Source organism: Agrilus planipennis, unplaced genomic scaffold (genome assembly GCF_000699045.2).
Source record: "Agrilus planipennis isolate EAB-ADULT unplaced genomic scaffold, Apla_2.0 scaffold83, whole genome shotgun sequence".
NCBI classification, from domain to species: Eukaryota; Metazoa; Arthropoda; class Insecta; order Coleoptera; family Buprestidae; genus Agrilus; species Agrilus planipennis.
This window is the reverse complement of record NW_020438895.1, coordinates 870,259-882,962: the sequence shown is the minus strand read 5'-3', so window position 1 is coordinate 882,962 and position 12,704 is coordinate 870,259. Positions and strand designations below refer to the sequence as shown.

Below are 12,704 nucleotides of genomic sequence, written 5' to 3'. Positions count from 1 at the left end.
TAATGATAATATTTATAATTGTCTGAAATAAATGCAATTTTAAAGTTTTAATTATTATTTAAACATATTAAAAAGTTTTACGCTCATTATTAATAGAGATTGAAACTAAATATTTTTTTGTGTCGAAGTTGAAATCAAGGCATATTCACTGCCAAAAGTCAGTTAAAAATTTTCCGTATTGTTCGTTATTTCTTACTTTATTCAAAGTTTTTGGTCAAATTCCAAATTTTCTCTCAAACCGTATATAGATAGTATTTACCTCATGATATGCTGCAAAACCTAATTAATCTTGTCTCCGATTGTACCTCCCAAACATCCTTAACAACTTGTGAACAATAATCTAATCTAGCTCTTACCTCTGCATCTCTTAATTCTTTTTTTGTGCACCTAATATGTCTCTGGCTAGCCCTCCATGCCTAAGAAGGTGTCCTACCAACCTAGCTTACTTATTTCTTATTGACTTCCGTATAGTAAATCAAAAGTAGTGATGGGCTAAGTAAAACTAAGAACTCAACTGTGAGCCATCAATGGGAAAGTAACACTGCATAGTAAATCCAACTATTCTCATTTCTTTCAGTGTACATATAACAGAATCTTTAACTCATCATTGTGGTTTACATTTCATCATCATAAGGTCGTCAGTTCTAAGACTGGTTGGATACGCACCTCCACTCTTTCCTACCCTGAGCTAATCTTCGCATTTCCTTAAAACTAGAACAACCCACATCCTTAACTATTTGCGAACAGTAATATAATCTAGGTCTACCTCTACCTCACCTAACTCCCGTTTCTACCTCTAATATGTCTCTGAGTAGACCTTCATTCCTGTGAAGGTGTCCTATCAACCTATTTCGCCTATTATTGACTTCCATATAGTAATCTGTTATCCTATTCTTTCTAATATCTCTTCATTTCTAACCTCCTCTATCCACGGTAGATATCATCATCATTTTCCTGTAAAACCTCAACTAATCCTTTGCCCCTGTATATCTAACGCTACAGTTGTCCTGTCTTTAAAGATGTTGATCGCGTCTTCGACTAGATTAAAAAGTGACGGTGACAGTGTCCATCCTTGTCTGACTCCCTTCCTAATATTTACTAGTCTATGTTCCTGTTGATCTTTATACAAACTAAGCAAATATACTTATAATGTTGGATAATCCTAAAAATTCATTTAGGAGAAGAAAAAAAATGTGAGACTAAAAAATTCTCCTTTCTCTAAACTTTCGAACTTCGCTTTGCATAATTAGAAATTCATTTTGTAAAACCTTTTCTGCAATTTACAAATGACGATATGCAGTAGTTGGAATTCTTGTAGATTTTCTATTCGTCCTACACAAATCCGATGGCAATTTGAATAAATAGCCACTGTTTAGAAATAATTAGTTCGACAAATTATAGAACCGTTCAGGTAACCGACAGTTAGCTGTAATTATTTCTTAATCAACAGAAAACTAATGAGTATCTACCTTAGAAAGAACGGCCAACTAAAGACCATATACGTATTAGATGAATTAATAAACAAGACATTAACATATCTCAATTATAAAAAGACCATTTCGGATCATAAATTCAAGCTTCATTATGAACTGTTTCCGATTAATAATAAAAACGCGATTAATGGATTAAAAATATGTTACTTTTATCATACTTGGTTATTGATTTGGCTTACCAAGATAACAAATTCGAAATAAAATTTATTAGGTGCATCCATGATGATGTTGTCAACACTATAACCGCTTTGCCAAATATTTTGAATGTACAAAGTTTTAGCGATATTTAAACTGCTTTTGACATTAATTAATGATACAATATGATAATAAAATTTTATTATGCATCAAGGTGCAAACTACCTTGAACGATTCAAATTTATTTTTTAATTAATTAGCACATAAAATATCAACTACAGCTACTCAAATCAGATCGGATATAAAAGTTAAAAGTTAATCAATTCAACACAAGAGATTTTAATAGAAACAGACAAATAGATTTAATCGGGAAACGGTTACATAATAACAAACAAAAAGCGATTAAAAACATTTGCATATGTAACAAAAGTATAAATAAATTTTCTATGAAAGGAATTATCATAATAACTGTAAAATTATTTAAGAGATTCGCCCGAATTGAATCGTTATAATAAGTATAAAAGTTAATTTTGAAAATATATTTAAAATGGAGACCAGCAGTAGCCATATTGTTAATTTATCGTAGGATATTAGAATTAACATCAATTCGTATAAAAATTAGTATAAATAATAAACTGATTTCTCTGTAGTAATGAACCATTTTTCTAAGTAGCCGATACAGTTTATACTCATACCTAAGTATAATATGTATCTCTAACTGCTTAATGTGGAGAAAATTATCGGTNGGATATTAGAATTAACATCAATTCGTATAAAAATTAGTATAAATAATAAACTGATTTCTCTGTAGTAATGAACCATTTTTCTAAGTAGCCGATACAGTTTATACTCATACCTAAGTATAATATGTATCTCTAACTGCTTAATGTGGAGAAAATTATCGGTATTTAATCGTGTAAAATATGCGATACTTTGTATGCGTATTTGTTAACAATATAAACAACGATTGGAAGAAATGGGCTTCACAAATACATACATGTGTTCGTGTAAGTACATGTTGTTTTTCATTAATCACTAATTGTAGTATCAGCAATACTTTACAGGCGGTGCCTACTATGTTCTACAATATTCAGCGTTGTTATTTGATTTTAATTATCTGTGAAAGTTGTTATCAGCATTCGTCTCTTGTCATGTAAATAAATATTGCAATTATTAGCACATATTTAGTGAACAATTGAATACAAACAACTGTAAACAATATCATTAAAGGCTAGTTCAAAGTAGGATTAAATAAAATGATCGGTATACCGCTTGTACCTACGTATACGACGTCTGTTCCGAAACTATCGCGAATTTTTTCGATTTTTTTGTGGCGAAATGGTTTGATCTTAATTTCGACTAGGCTACGATTGAGGAGATAAAGACAGCATCAGCAGCTGAACAAGATCACAAAAAATGATTTTTTAAAGTGCTTCGACGATTGGAAAAAACATTGGCACAAATGTATAATATCTGGTGGAGACTACTTTGAAAGGGACAAAATAGATAATCATGAATAAATAAATAATTTTTGAAAAAACACAAAATAGATTTACGGAATAAAGCGTAAAAATACTGAAAGATTCGAAGAAGATTAACAAAATTTCTACACTAACTACACAAGAAATTATGTTCTAGTATCGTTAATTAAATGAATACACAACTCAATTTAAAAGTAATATCTATCCCAATTTTGTTCGTGTGGTTTCCTAAAATTGAATGAAATCGTATACAAAAGATTCTTGTGCATTAAAATTTCCTACTCCTTTAAGAAACGTCATAAATTCCAGTCAACTAAAATATTACGACATTTCAATTTATTTAAGTGAATCCTGCGAATGATGTACTCTGATCCTTTAGATCCGTTTAGTGTGTGCGTCACTGCCGAATTTTGACTGAAGGAGACAAACATAATCGTTGAAGTAAAAACGCTCTTCAAAGACACTCTACAAGAATTCCCTCTCACCAATAGGCGATGAGTTTTATTGTTTAGCCTCGAGATATGTTCGTTTCCGATTCAATGCATGCAAGAGCCTTTTTTATATCACTAAAGTCCTTATCCTTTATGTACCGTTCGTATCATACGACTGTGCAAAGGCGGCTGGTGTATAGGAGTTTTAGAACTGACAAAAAAATTGATTTTTGCAACCTAAATTACTTTCTTAGTTACATCGCACACCCAACGTTGATGTGGTATTATAAAGTCGCCGATCTGTCCGGTCTTTCTTTGGATTCTGGTCAATTGCTCACAAGTTTTTGATAGCTTAACAGTTTCACTTAAAATGTAAGTTTTTAGAAAAAGAATAAGACTCATGTCAAATAATTGTTTCTCAAAGTGGGCAGTGGACGAAATAAGTAGTAAACTGAATGAATTCTCTCAGTCTGGACTCTAGTCTCTAGAAAGAGTCTGTCGCGGTGTCCTTTATGTGTATGACTGAACTGAAACATCAAGGTAAAGAAGAAATTATTGAAGAATTGCAGCAATACCTATGTCAACATCAGAAGCTGAAGGTATACTTCGTTTACTTTCTGTAGCGATGTGACATTCAGTTTGACCGGCGCAAAGTAGAAAAGAACAGCACTAGGCCAGAAAAGGAAGGAAATAACTCTCGGCCAAACTCTTAACCGGTGAGGAGCGTATAATCCGTACAGTACTGCACGGAAAAATTGACCATTTTATCCACTAAAATTGCATTGCTCAAACGTGCTGTTATTGGTACCAATTACTACTGAAAATATCAACGAGATGTTTATTTATATTTGAAGACATATTAAAGGCTTCAACGCTTGTTTTCGACTCGCACTACTATTCATGATTGAACAAAACTTTTGGCAGGTACTGTATGAAAAAGTATGTTTAATGAACAAGAGTCGAGAGTATAATGAGCTTTTTTCTCACTACCTACGATTTTGCCAGCGCGCATCCAAGACATTGGAAAGGGCACATCGCTAGAGAAAGTAAATGAAGTATACTTCTCAACTTTAAGAAGAATCAAGACCAATTTCCGCAATTGTATGCACCATCAATAGCTCTGCAGAAAATAGTACAAATGGCGCGGTAAACGCCACCTGTAGTACGATGCTACATTGTTGGAACATACGTAATCCTAAAATGTAGAATCGTACTACAGATGGCGTTTACCGCGCCATTTGTAGTATTTTCTAAAGCGCGCTGTTGGGACAGCAGGTAAAAGTTGGTCTGTGTTCTGTCGGAGCTGTCTGCGACGCGCTGATGAGATCCAAAAAGATGGAGATCGCGATCCGCGTCTGGTAGTCTCGACAGAATACAGACCACTTCGAATTATTTTATTCAATAGCCCTGCAGATTTCATTACGAGCCACCACTGCAACTATATACACACATATATATATAACTATATACACATAAATTTGTGCCCTTTTATATAATGCTTTTGCACGACAGCAGAGCCTCTGCGATGGCATGCTCGAATCGCCTGAGGACACAGAATCGTATCGGGTTCTTGCAGTTATTGTCTTCGACCATGAAGATGATCTCTCTTTCTTTCATGTTCGGGGTCGAGCCATTGAGCAATGTGCATTTCACAAGTGAGCTGTTCAGGATCAGGGAATCTGAGCAAAGGTTTATTGCCATTTTGACATGCGCCTTTGTTATCCTGATTGTATACGGCTTACAAATAAAAGGGAACAAGCAAAATCGACGAAAACGCAATCGAATCTAAACGATTACGGTTTATACCAAGAGTAACGTTAAATCGAAAATCGATCTTAAAGTCAGTGAATAGATATAACGTTTATGAAAAAATTAACCGAATATCATATAAAGATCAACAGGTTTGAATTTAGCCTTCAAAAGATAAGTACCTACCTACTGCAAGGATTTAAAAACAAAAACAGTATCAATATTTTTGTATGCTCCCTGTCTGTATGCGACTCAATATGAAATACACTCCATTTCAATTTGTTAGAATTGTGACCTTGAAGTAATCTGCGCGAAGATAGAAAGAATACACACTAGGCGTAAGCAAGACAGAAATAGTTGGAACAAGATTGAACGAGCAGGGCTCTCGATGGGCGGTCCTAGGAGATCGGCTAGAACTGTACAGTACTAGACGAAAATGTTTAGCAATTTCTTAAAACAAAAATTAACAATATTATTATTGACAATAGAAAACAAAGCAAAAATTTTACAGGTGTGTAGAACGTTAAGTTAATTCACTTGTTATTATTTTTGGCTAAATATGCTTTTAAATATAAAGCATATTCTTAAATTTTAACTAGGCAGTTTAAATAATTTTGCAAATGATACTGTACACTTTTGTCTAGTTCTCGCAGACAAATATGATTGAATTTGGAATTATGCTACGGCGCATCCTAATAAAAGGAAGGGGCATATCTCTAACTTCTTGAAACGAACAGTAATCATATTACTCTGCCAAAATAGCATGTTCTTTTTGTCAAACACATTTTAAGATCTTTTGCGCATCAATAATCCTTCATAGTCCTGGAACCGTAACGTAAGGTTTAATCTAATCATCTAACGGCGACATACAAACGGGAATGGTCCATAATTCCCGTAATTAATTTAACAATAACATTTACTGTGAATTGTTTGTAAAATATTTCTAAAGTCAAATATTGAATTGTTTCCACTCAACTGGCTCTGTATGTAAATCTACAATAGAAGGCAGACCATTATAAAATAGTTTCCAATATTCCCAGCATGTTTCTAAACCGTATAATAAGATAAAATTCAATCCCATTTAAAGAATCTTGTCTTTGGTGAATCTTTTACTTTTACCGAGTAAAATGCATGACGTACATCTATTACAACGCGATATCAGATGGAATAGTTTCGACTGAAATTAAGTATGTTTATAGATGAGAATTCCAATCAAACATGGAAATTTTAGGAAATAGTTGAAACAATCATTAAACACTAAAAGCTGCACCGTTTCCCTACCATACCTACAATAAAAAAGCTGAATCAAGTCAAATCTCTCTTTGGTTGTAACAATAATAATAATACCAAATTGACCGAAAAACAATTTCTTACGTTTCATCTTTCTTTACTAGAGAATGTTAGTCGTTGTTTAAACTTATCATTTATGTAAAAAGAAACATTATCATTCGAATTATAGAGTCAGATGGACTAATAGGTTGCAAGTTAATAACACCCGAATGAATAAATTTTTCGCTTTCACTGACGAAATAAATAAGATTGACGTTAACGCTATGAAAATTAGGCAGTTGAAGAAGAAATTCAAAGAATATTGTTACAAGAACGCTTTCATAGAGAGCATTACTTGACGAATATGAAGTAAATAGGGAGCATGACGAAGAATTTAAAGAAGAACAAAAATCCGAATCTAAAAGCGACGCTAAAAAGACGATAAAAATGTGCCAAAAGAACGCGTTAATTGAATTGCGTTGTGAGAAGAAAAGCATTTCCTAATGAAGATTACGGATATAGGGACAATAGAGGTGACTTTGAAGAAGAACAAGAATCCGAATCTAAAAGACACTACCATGAAGACGATGAAAATGTGCCAAAACAACATGATGAATTGAACTATGTTGCGAGAACGCCTTCATAAAGCATTACCTAATGAAGATGAAGTAAATAGGGAGAATGATGAAGAATTTAAATAAAGACCAAAAATCTGAATCTAATAGCGACTAGGAAAAAGACAATAAAAATATGCTAAAATATCGCGCTGATTGAATTGTGTTGCTAGAATGTCTTCATACAGTATTACCTAGTGAACATGATGAAAATAGGAAAAATGACAAAGAATTTGAAGAAGAACAAGAATCCGAATCTGATAGCAACAATGAATAAGATGATGAAAATATTCTAAAATAACGCACTTGTAGTTGATGAGAAAAGACAAAGAATTTTGAGGAGAAAGGCCATCAAGAAGAACAATCTACAGGAAAAGACGATTACGTGAAGAAAGGAGGTGCTATAATAGTTGTGGATTAGTAGAAAGTAGTGAAATCCTTTGTGTATCTAGTGAATATGGTCATATGTGGCATCCAAGTATTCAACAGCATCAAAAAATAAAATGAAAGAAAGTGCATCCCGGAATCAGCCGATTTGTGATTACTGAAGACAACAAATTTGGTAGCGATATTATACTGCAAAACGTCCAAGATATAATTATGAGATCCTTAAGGACGTTTCACATGAACTATGCAGAAAACTGCAGCTTTACTTTGCAACAGTGTTTACAATAGTATCCGGAAGCATCGTGCGTCTTGTTAGGATTAAAATGCAGTAAAAAGTGAAGACCATGACAGATGTTTTATGCGGGGAACAATCCGACAATAAATTTTATTGTCTGCTGCACAATGGGTTAGAATTTAAGACACGATTCCACATTAAATCATTTCAAAGCTGTTTGAACGTCAAATTAAAAACGTTTTTGAAGAGGCGTGCGCAATTTTACAACGCTAAAATTCCATTTCACTTATGAGTAATCACATTACAAAATCATAAAACCGTAATAATGTCGTACTTTCACAAATCTCAGGAAGAGTAATATTTTTTTTTTCACTAACTATTGCAAATTAAAGCGTAATCCACTGACAGTCAAGGAACTTTTTTTCCAGGAAGTAATGACCAACAAAAACCTTTACTGCGGATACCTTTTAGAAAGGTATTTGTTATTCTTACAACCTATTACATCCAGTAATGTCTTGCAGGACTCAAGGTTCAAATGGATAACTACTAAAAATTCTACCTGGCCTAATACTGGCTCCCAAACACTGACAGCAGTAAAAACAGAACAAAGTTATTAAGTTGTGACTGGATATGTCACAACAAGGTGTAAAAAGTATTCTCTACGTCCCTAAAAATACTTTCGGATGTAAAAATAGATAAATTTCAATTTCATAAAGCCGAGCCAGCTGGGCGCATATCAGAAATGTTTTAAACCACTCTTTCATGCCGCGTCAATTAGCATCATCAGGATGATTATTCAAATAGTTTCAAAAGCGATATGCATTTCCTCCAAAGATGTTGGATTCACCTGAATAAGTTACTTACTTTTACTAAATAAGTTTTAAAACCGTATTTCAAATGGTATTCAAAAATCACCTCAATGTGAAAATAGAAAACATGAACACACCAAAATAAAATTTACCTTACGTATCATTTGAAACCATTGTCCAAGTTTTCAATGGTCTCAAAAGGCGACAAGAAATCAAAGTTTTTGTTATACAGTCAATTCGATAGAGATAATTCACGAAAACCACATAGCAGCACAGAAAAGAGTAGCGTACGTGCGATCGCGTCGTCGGAAGAATGAATTGAAAGCACACACTGTACGTATTCTGAACGAAGAGCTTTGGAAAGTAACGTAGCGCCACCAACACTCTACTACAACAAACTGACGCTGTGATCGTTCGCTACGTTGCTGCTGGATGAAGAACTTGTTCAGGCATGCAAGTAGGTGGTGGAAACGGCAATGATGGTGGAGGAACTGACGGACGCCGTCGCGACGCCGATCGTCCTGGAAAAGTTCTCGTCCATGTCATACTACACGTATATACGCGTACTGCATCAAACAAGTGGAAAATGGGCATGCACTGTCAGGAAAACTGAACATGTATTCAACTTTTAAGATAGTCCAATACTTTTAGATGTCATGTGTGTCTTTCAAAATAAGTATAAAGTATTTCTTAAAAGAAAAAAGACAAGGGAACTAAGGGAAGTAAAATTCACAATGTTCCACTGCTCAGTTTCATGCATAAATTTAAAATATATGTGCATATAAGATCTATTACGACAAATATGTAGGACGTATTATCATCACAAAGTCGTCAGTTCTAAGATTGGTTAGACACGCACCTCCACACTTTCCCAATTTTCGCATTTCCCAAAAACTAGAACATCCCACATCCTTAACTATTTGCGCATTGTAATCTAATCTAGATCTACCTCTACTCCTCTTATATCCTGTTTTTGCCTCTAATATATCTCTGACTAAACCTTCATGCCTGAGAAGGTGTCCTACCAACCTATCTCGCCTATTTCTTATTGACTTTCATACAGTCCTCTGTTCTCCTATTCTTTCTAATACCTCTTCATTTCTAACCTTCTCTGTCCGCGGTTTCCTCATCATTTGCCGGTAAACCACATTTCGAACGCTTCTAACCTTTTCTTTTCCGCCGCGCCCACCGTCTATGTTTCGTACCCGTACAGCGTCGTGCTCCAAATATGCACCTTTAACAATCTTTTTCGAATTTCTAAATTAATTGTTCGTGAGCATAGAAATGACTTCTTTTGCACTACTTTTATCTAAACTTGGATGTAGTTAGTTTTCCGTAATTATCGTTTTTTTTAAAGCAAGTAAAGAATTATGAGAGATCTTCATTATTTCAAGTAAAACTTGACCCTTTGGAACTTGTATTGATAAAGGCGTAGATAATGGACACCAGGGTTGGATGGGGCCACCGACCACCCGGGCGTTTGTCTAGCAGTCTTTTTAAGATCAATAGAAGAACGTAGGGAATGGAAAACTAGCAATTTGAGACCTTGATCTATTTGATCAGATCAATAAATTCATATCTTTATTGTACTTATATTATAGTCGTACGTATCACTACGATTGTAAGAAATGAGAGTAATTTATATCCACCTACTTTACATGTGTGAAAAACAGGCACTACTGGATAAATAGCTTTTCCACAATAACGATTTAAAGTTTTTAATTCAGTGAGTCTTAATGTTTTCTGGAACTGTAGATCGTGCGATTTTAACTTTGCTGACAGATTTTGAAAGTAGAAGTCAATATTCATTATTACCACTATCATCATCGTTATTACTGTTATGACTATTGCTATTCAAGGTATGTATATTTAAAGTTAACACCGCTCGAATTCCTTTTTGCTCGAACTCATCTATTGTATCCCATCCAACCCTGATTAACACCGTCAGCTATGACGATATTATGGATTATTTCGCGAATAAAAACATAATAAACATTATAATATTTTACGACTAATAGATTCATTTATTTCACTTTTCAATACTTTTAGCTGACCTACCTGCCTAAAATTTTAACAAAAGCTTAGGCAAATAGATCCCGCTACTTGACTCATTTCGTTCCCATCATTTACTATATAAGATGATACTGCTTGATTATTTATATAAAAGATAAATAAAAAAAAAAAACGTGCGGCTTCTGTAATTAATAGTTACTTAATTTGAAATTCAATAACAGCAATTTCAGGAACATTTAATAGACATTTTCCGTCATCAATAGAATGAAAAGAAGAACAACAATAGAAAGAAAAAGGACCATTCTTAAAACAATAACTTTAAAAAAAATATCTTCATTGTTAAGTCCTCTATTGTTTATGAGAGACGAACACCTGTATACAGCTGCAATTCGCACCGTGGTTGTCGATGAGCCCCAACATGGGAATGAGCAAAGGAAGGGTGCTGAATTCGAACTTGATTTTAACAAAGGGGTGGCAGCATTAAAACATTTATTACTGCCTGACTAGAAATTTTAACAGAGCATTAGTTAGAAAATCCGAATCTAAATTTTATAAAATGAAAAGTAGAAACTTGGTTGTACATTAAGAAATACAATCTCAATATGTCTCTACCGAGATCCACGAAGGGCAGATTTTATTTATTAACAAATGTTTTCATAGTTATGTAGTAAATTTTTACTCTTATGGTCATTACCAATAATATAAATTCGCTTTTGTCTAAGTATTTGTAGCACACTTGTTACTAATTAAAAAACAGGCAAATTTATAATGTTAAGCAACAAGTTGGATTTGGTGTGCCGATGAGACTGATTAATCAGTCCGAAGTATCGATCTAGTGATGTGATTTATTCGAAATTCCTGCATTTAAAATGCAAATACAAAATAAAAATACCTATTTTTATCTTGCATTTAAATACTTTTTTGAGAAAAGTATTTTGTATTTTCTATTTGTAAAAAAAAAACTCAACAATTACATGTTTATTCCAGTGACAAGCAAGCGCATTGATTTTAATTTTGTGATAATAATAGGAAATTCGAATAATAAAATAATTCGAAGTGGTCTGTATAAAAATACGTAATCCTAAAATGTAGCATCGTGCTACAGATGGCGTTCACTGTGCCGTTTGTAGTATTTTCTGAAATTCGAATAATGTTCATAAAAATGTATGTTTGGAGTATGGCTCTGTATGGGGATGAAAGGTGGACGAAGGGCGTTATGGAAAGGAATATATATCAGAAATGAGGGGATATTAAAAAACATACCACCCCTTTTCAGACATGAACGGCCTAGATATATCAAAAGTAGAAACAAGTATTAAGAGAGACAGAGGAAGAAAAAATAGTTGGAAGTGCAGATTGCTCTAAATTTTAGGGAATGTAAAGTTGGGCTCAAAATATAGGTAAAAGTGAAAGTTTTTGGAGTAAGGACCTCATGATACTAACCCAATTTTCTCATTTGTAAGCCATGCATGTACTTTACAGTAAACAATGAAACAGCGAGAAAATAAAAACGCATTTTAAAAATGTATTTAGAAAATCCTTATTTTGAATTTTGTATTTATAAATATTCTATTTATATATATTGATATAGCAGTATTAGCATCTAGCAAGGAGGAACTAGAGATAGCTTTAAATAAAATGAAGCGGTACTGACAGATCAGTACTGTATGAAAATAAATAAAAGTAAAACTAAAATACTGATATGCAAGGGAAGAAAAAGTAGGGAAAGAGCGATTATAAAGATAGGAGACGAAAAATTAGAAGAAGTGGCTGATTTTAGATACCTAGGAAGTCAGATAAGTGTGGATGGAAGGAGTAGTAATAAAATAAAAAGAAGTCACTTCTATGCTCGCGAACGGTTAATTTAGAAATTCGGAAAAGGTTGTTAAAGGTGTATGTTTGGAGCACGGCGTTGTACGGGTGCGAAACATGGACAGTGTGCGCGGCGGAAAAGAAAAGGTTAGAAGCGTTCGAAATGTGGTGTTATAGGCGGATGATGAGGAAATCGTGGGTAGAAAAGGTTAGAAATGAAGAGGTATTCGAAAGAATAGGAGAACTGAGGACTCTAATGGAAGTCAATAAAAAATA

General features: G+C 33.7%; 1 protein-coding gene across 5 annotated transcripts in view; it reads right to left on the bottom strand.

Moving 5' to 3' along the window:
* LOC108734347 (protein slit) overlaps nucleotides 1-9,027 on the bottom strand; it is a 243,552-nt gene extending 234,525 nt beyond the window's left edge. For 2 of the 5 annotated variants that reach the window (XM_025973116.1, XM_025973118.1), the window contains exon 1: nucleotides 8,761-9,027. In XM_025973116.1, coding sequence (XP_025828901.1) covers nucleotides 8,761-8,767 — 7 coding nt within the window. In that variant the 5' untranslated portion in view covers nucleotides 8,768-9,027. Of the gene's footprint in view, nucleotides 1-8,755 lie in introns of all 5 variants that reach the window. The other 3 variants (XM_025973117.1, XM_025973119.1, XM_025973120.1) reach the window with 2 other exon arrangements.
* Nucleotides 9,028-12,704: the final 3,677 nt, after the last annotated feature.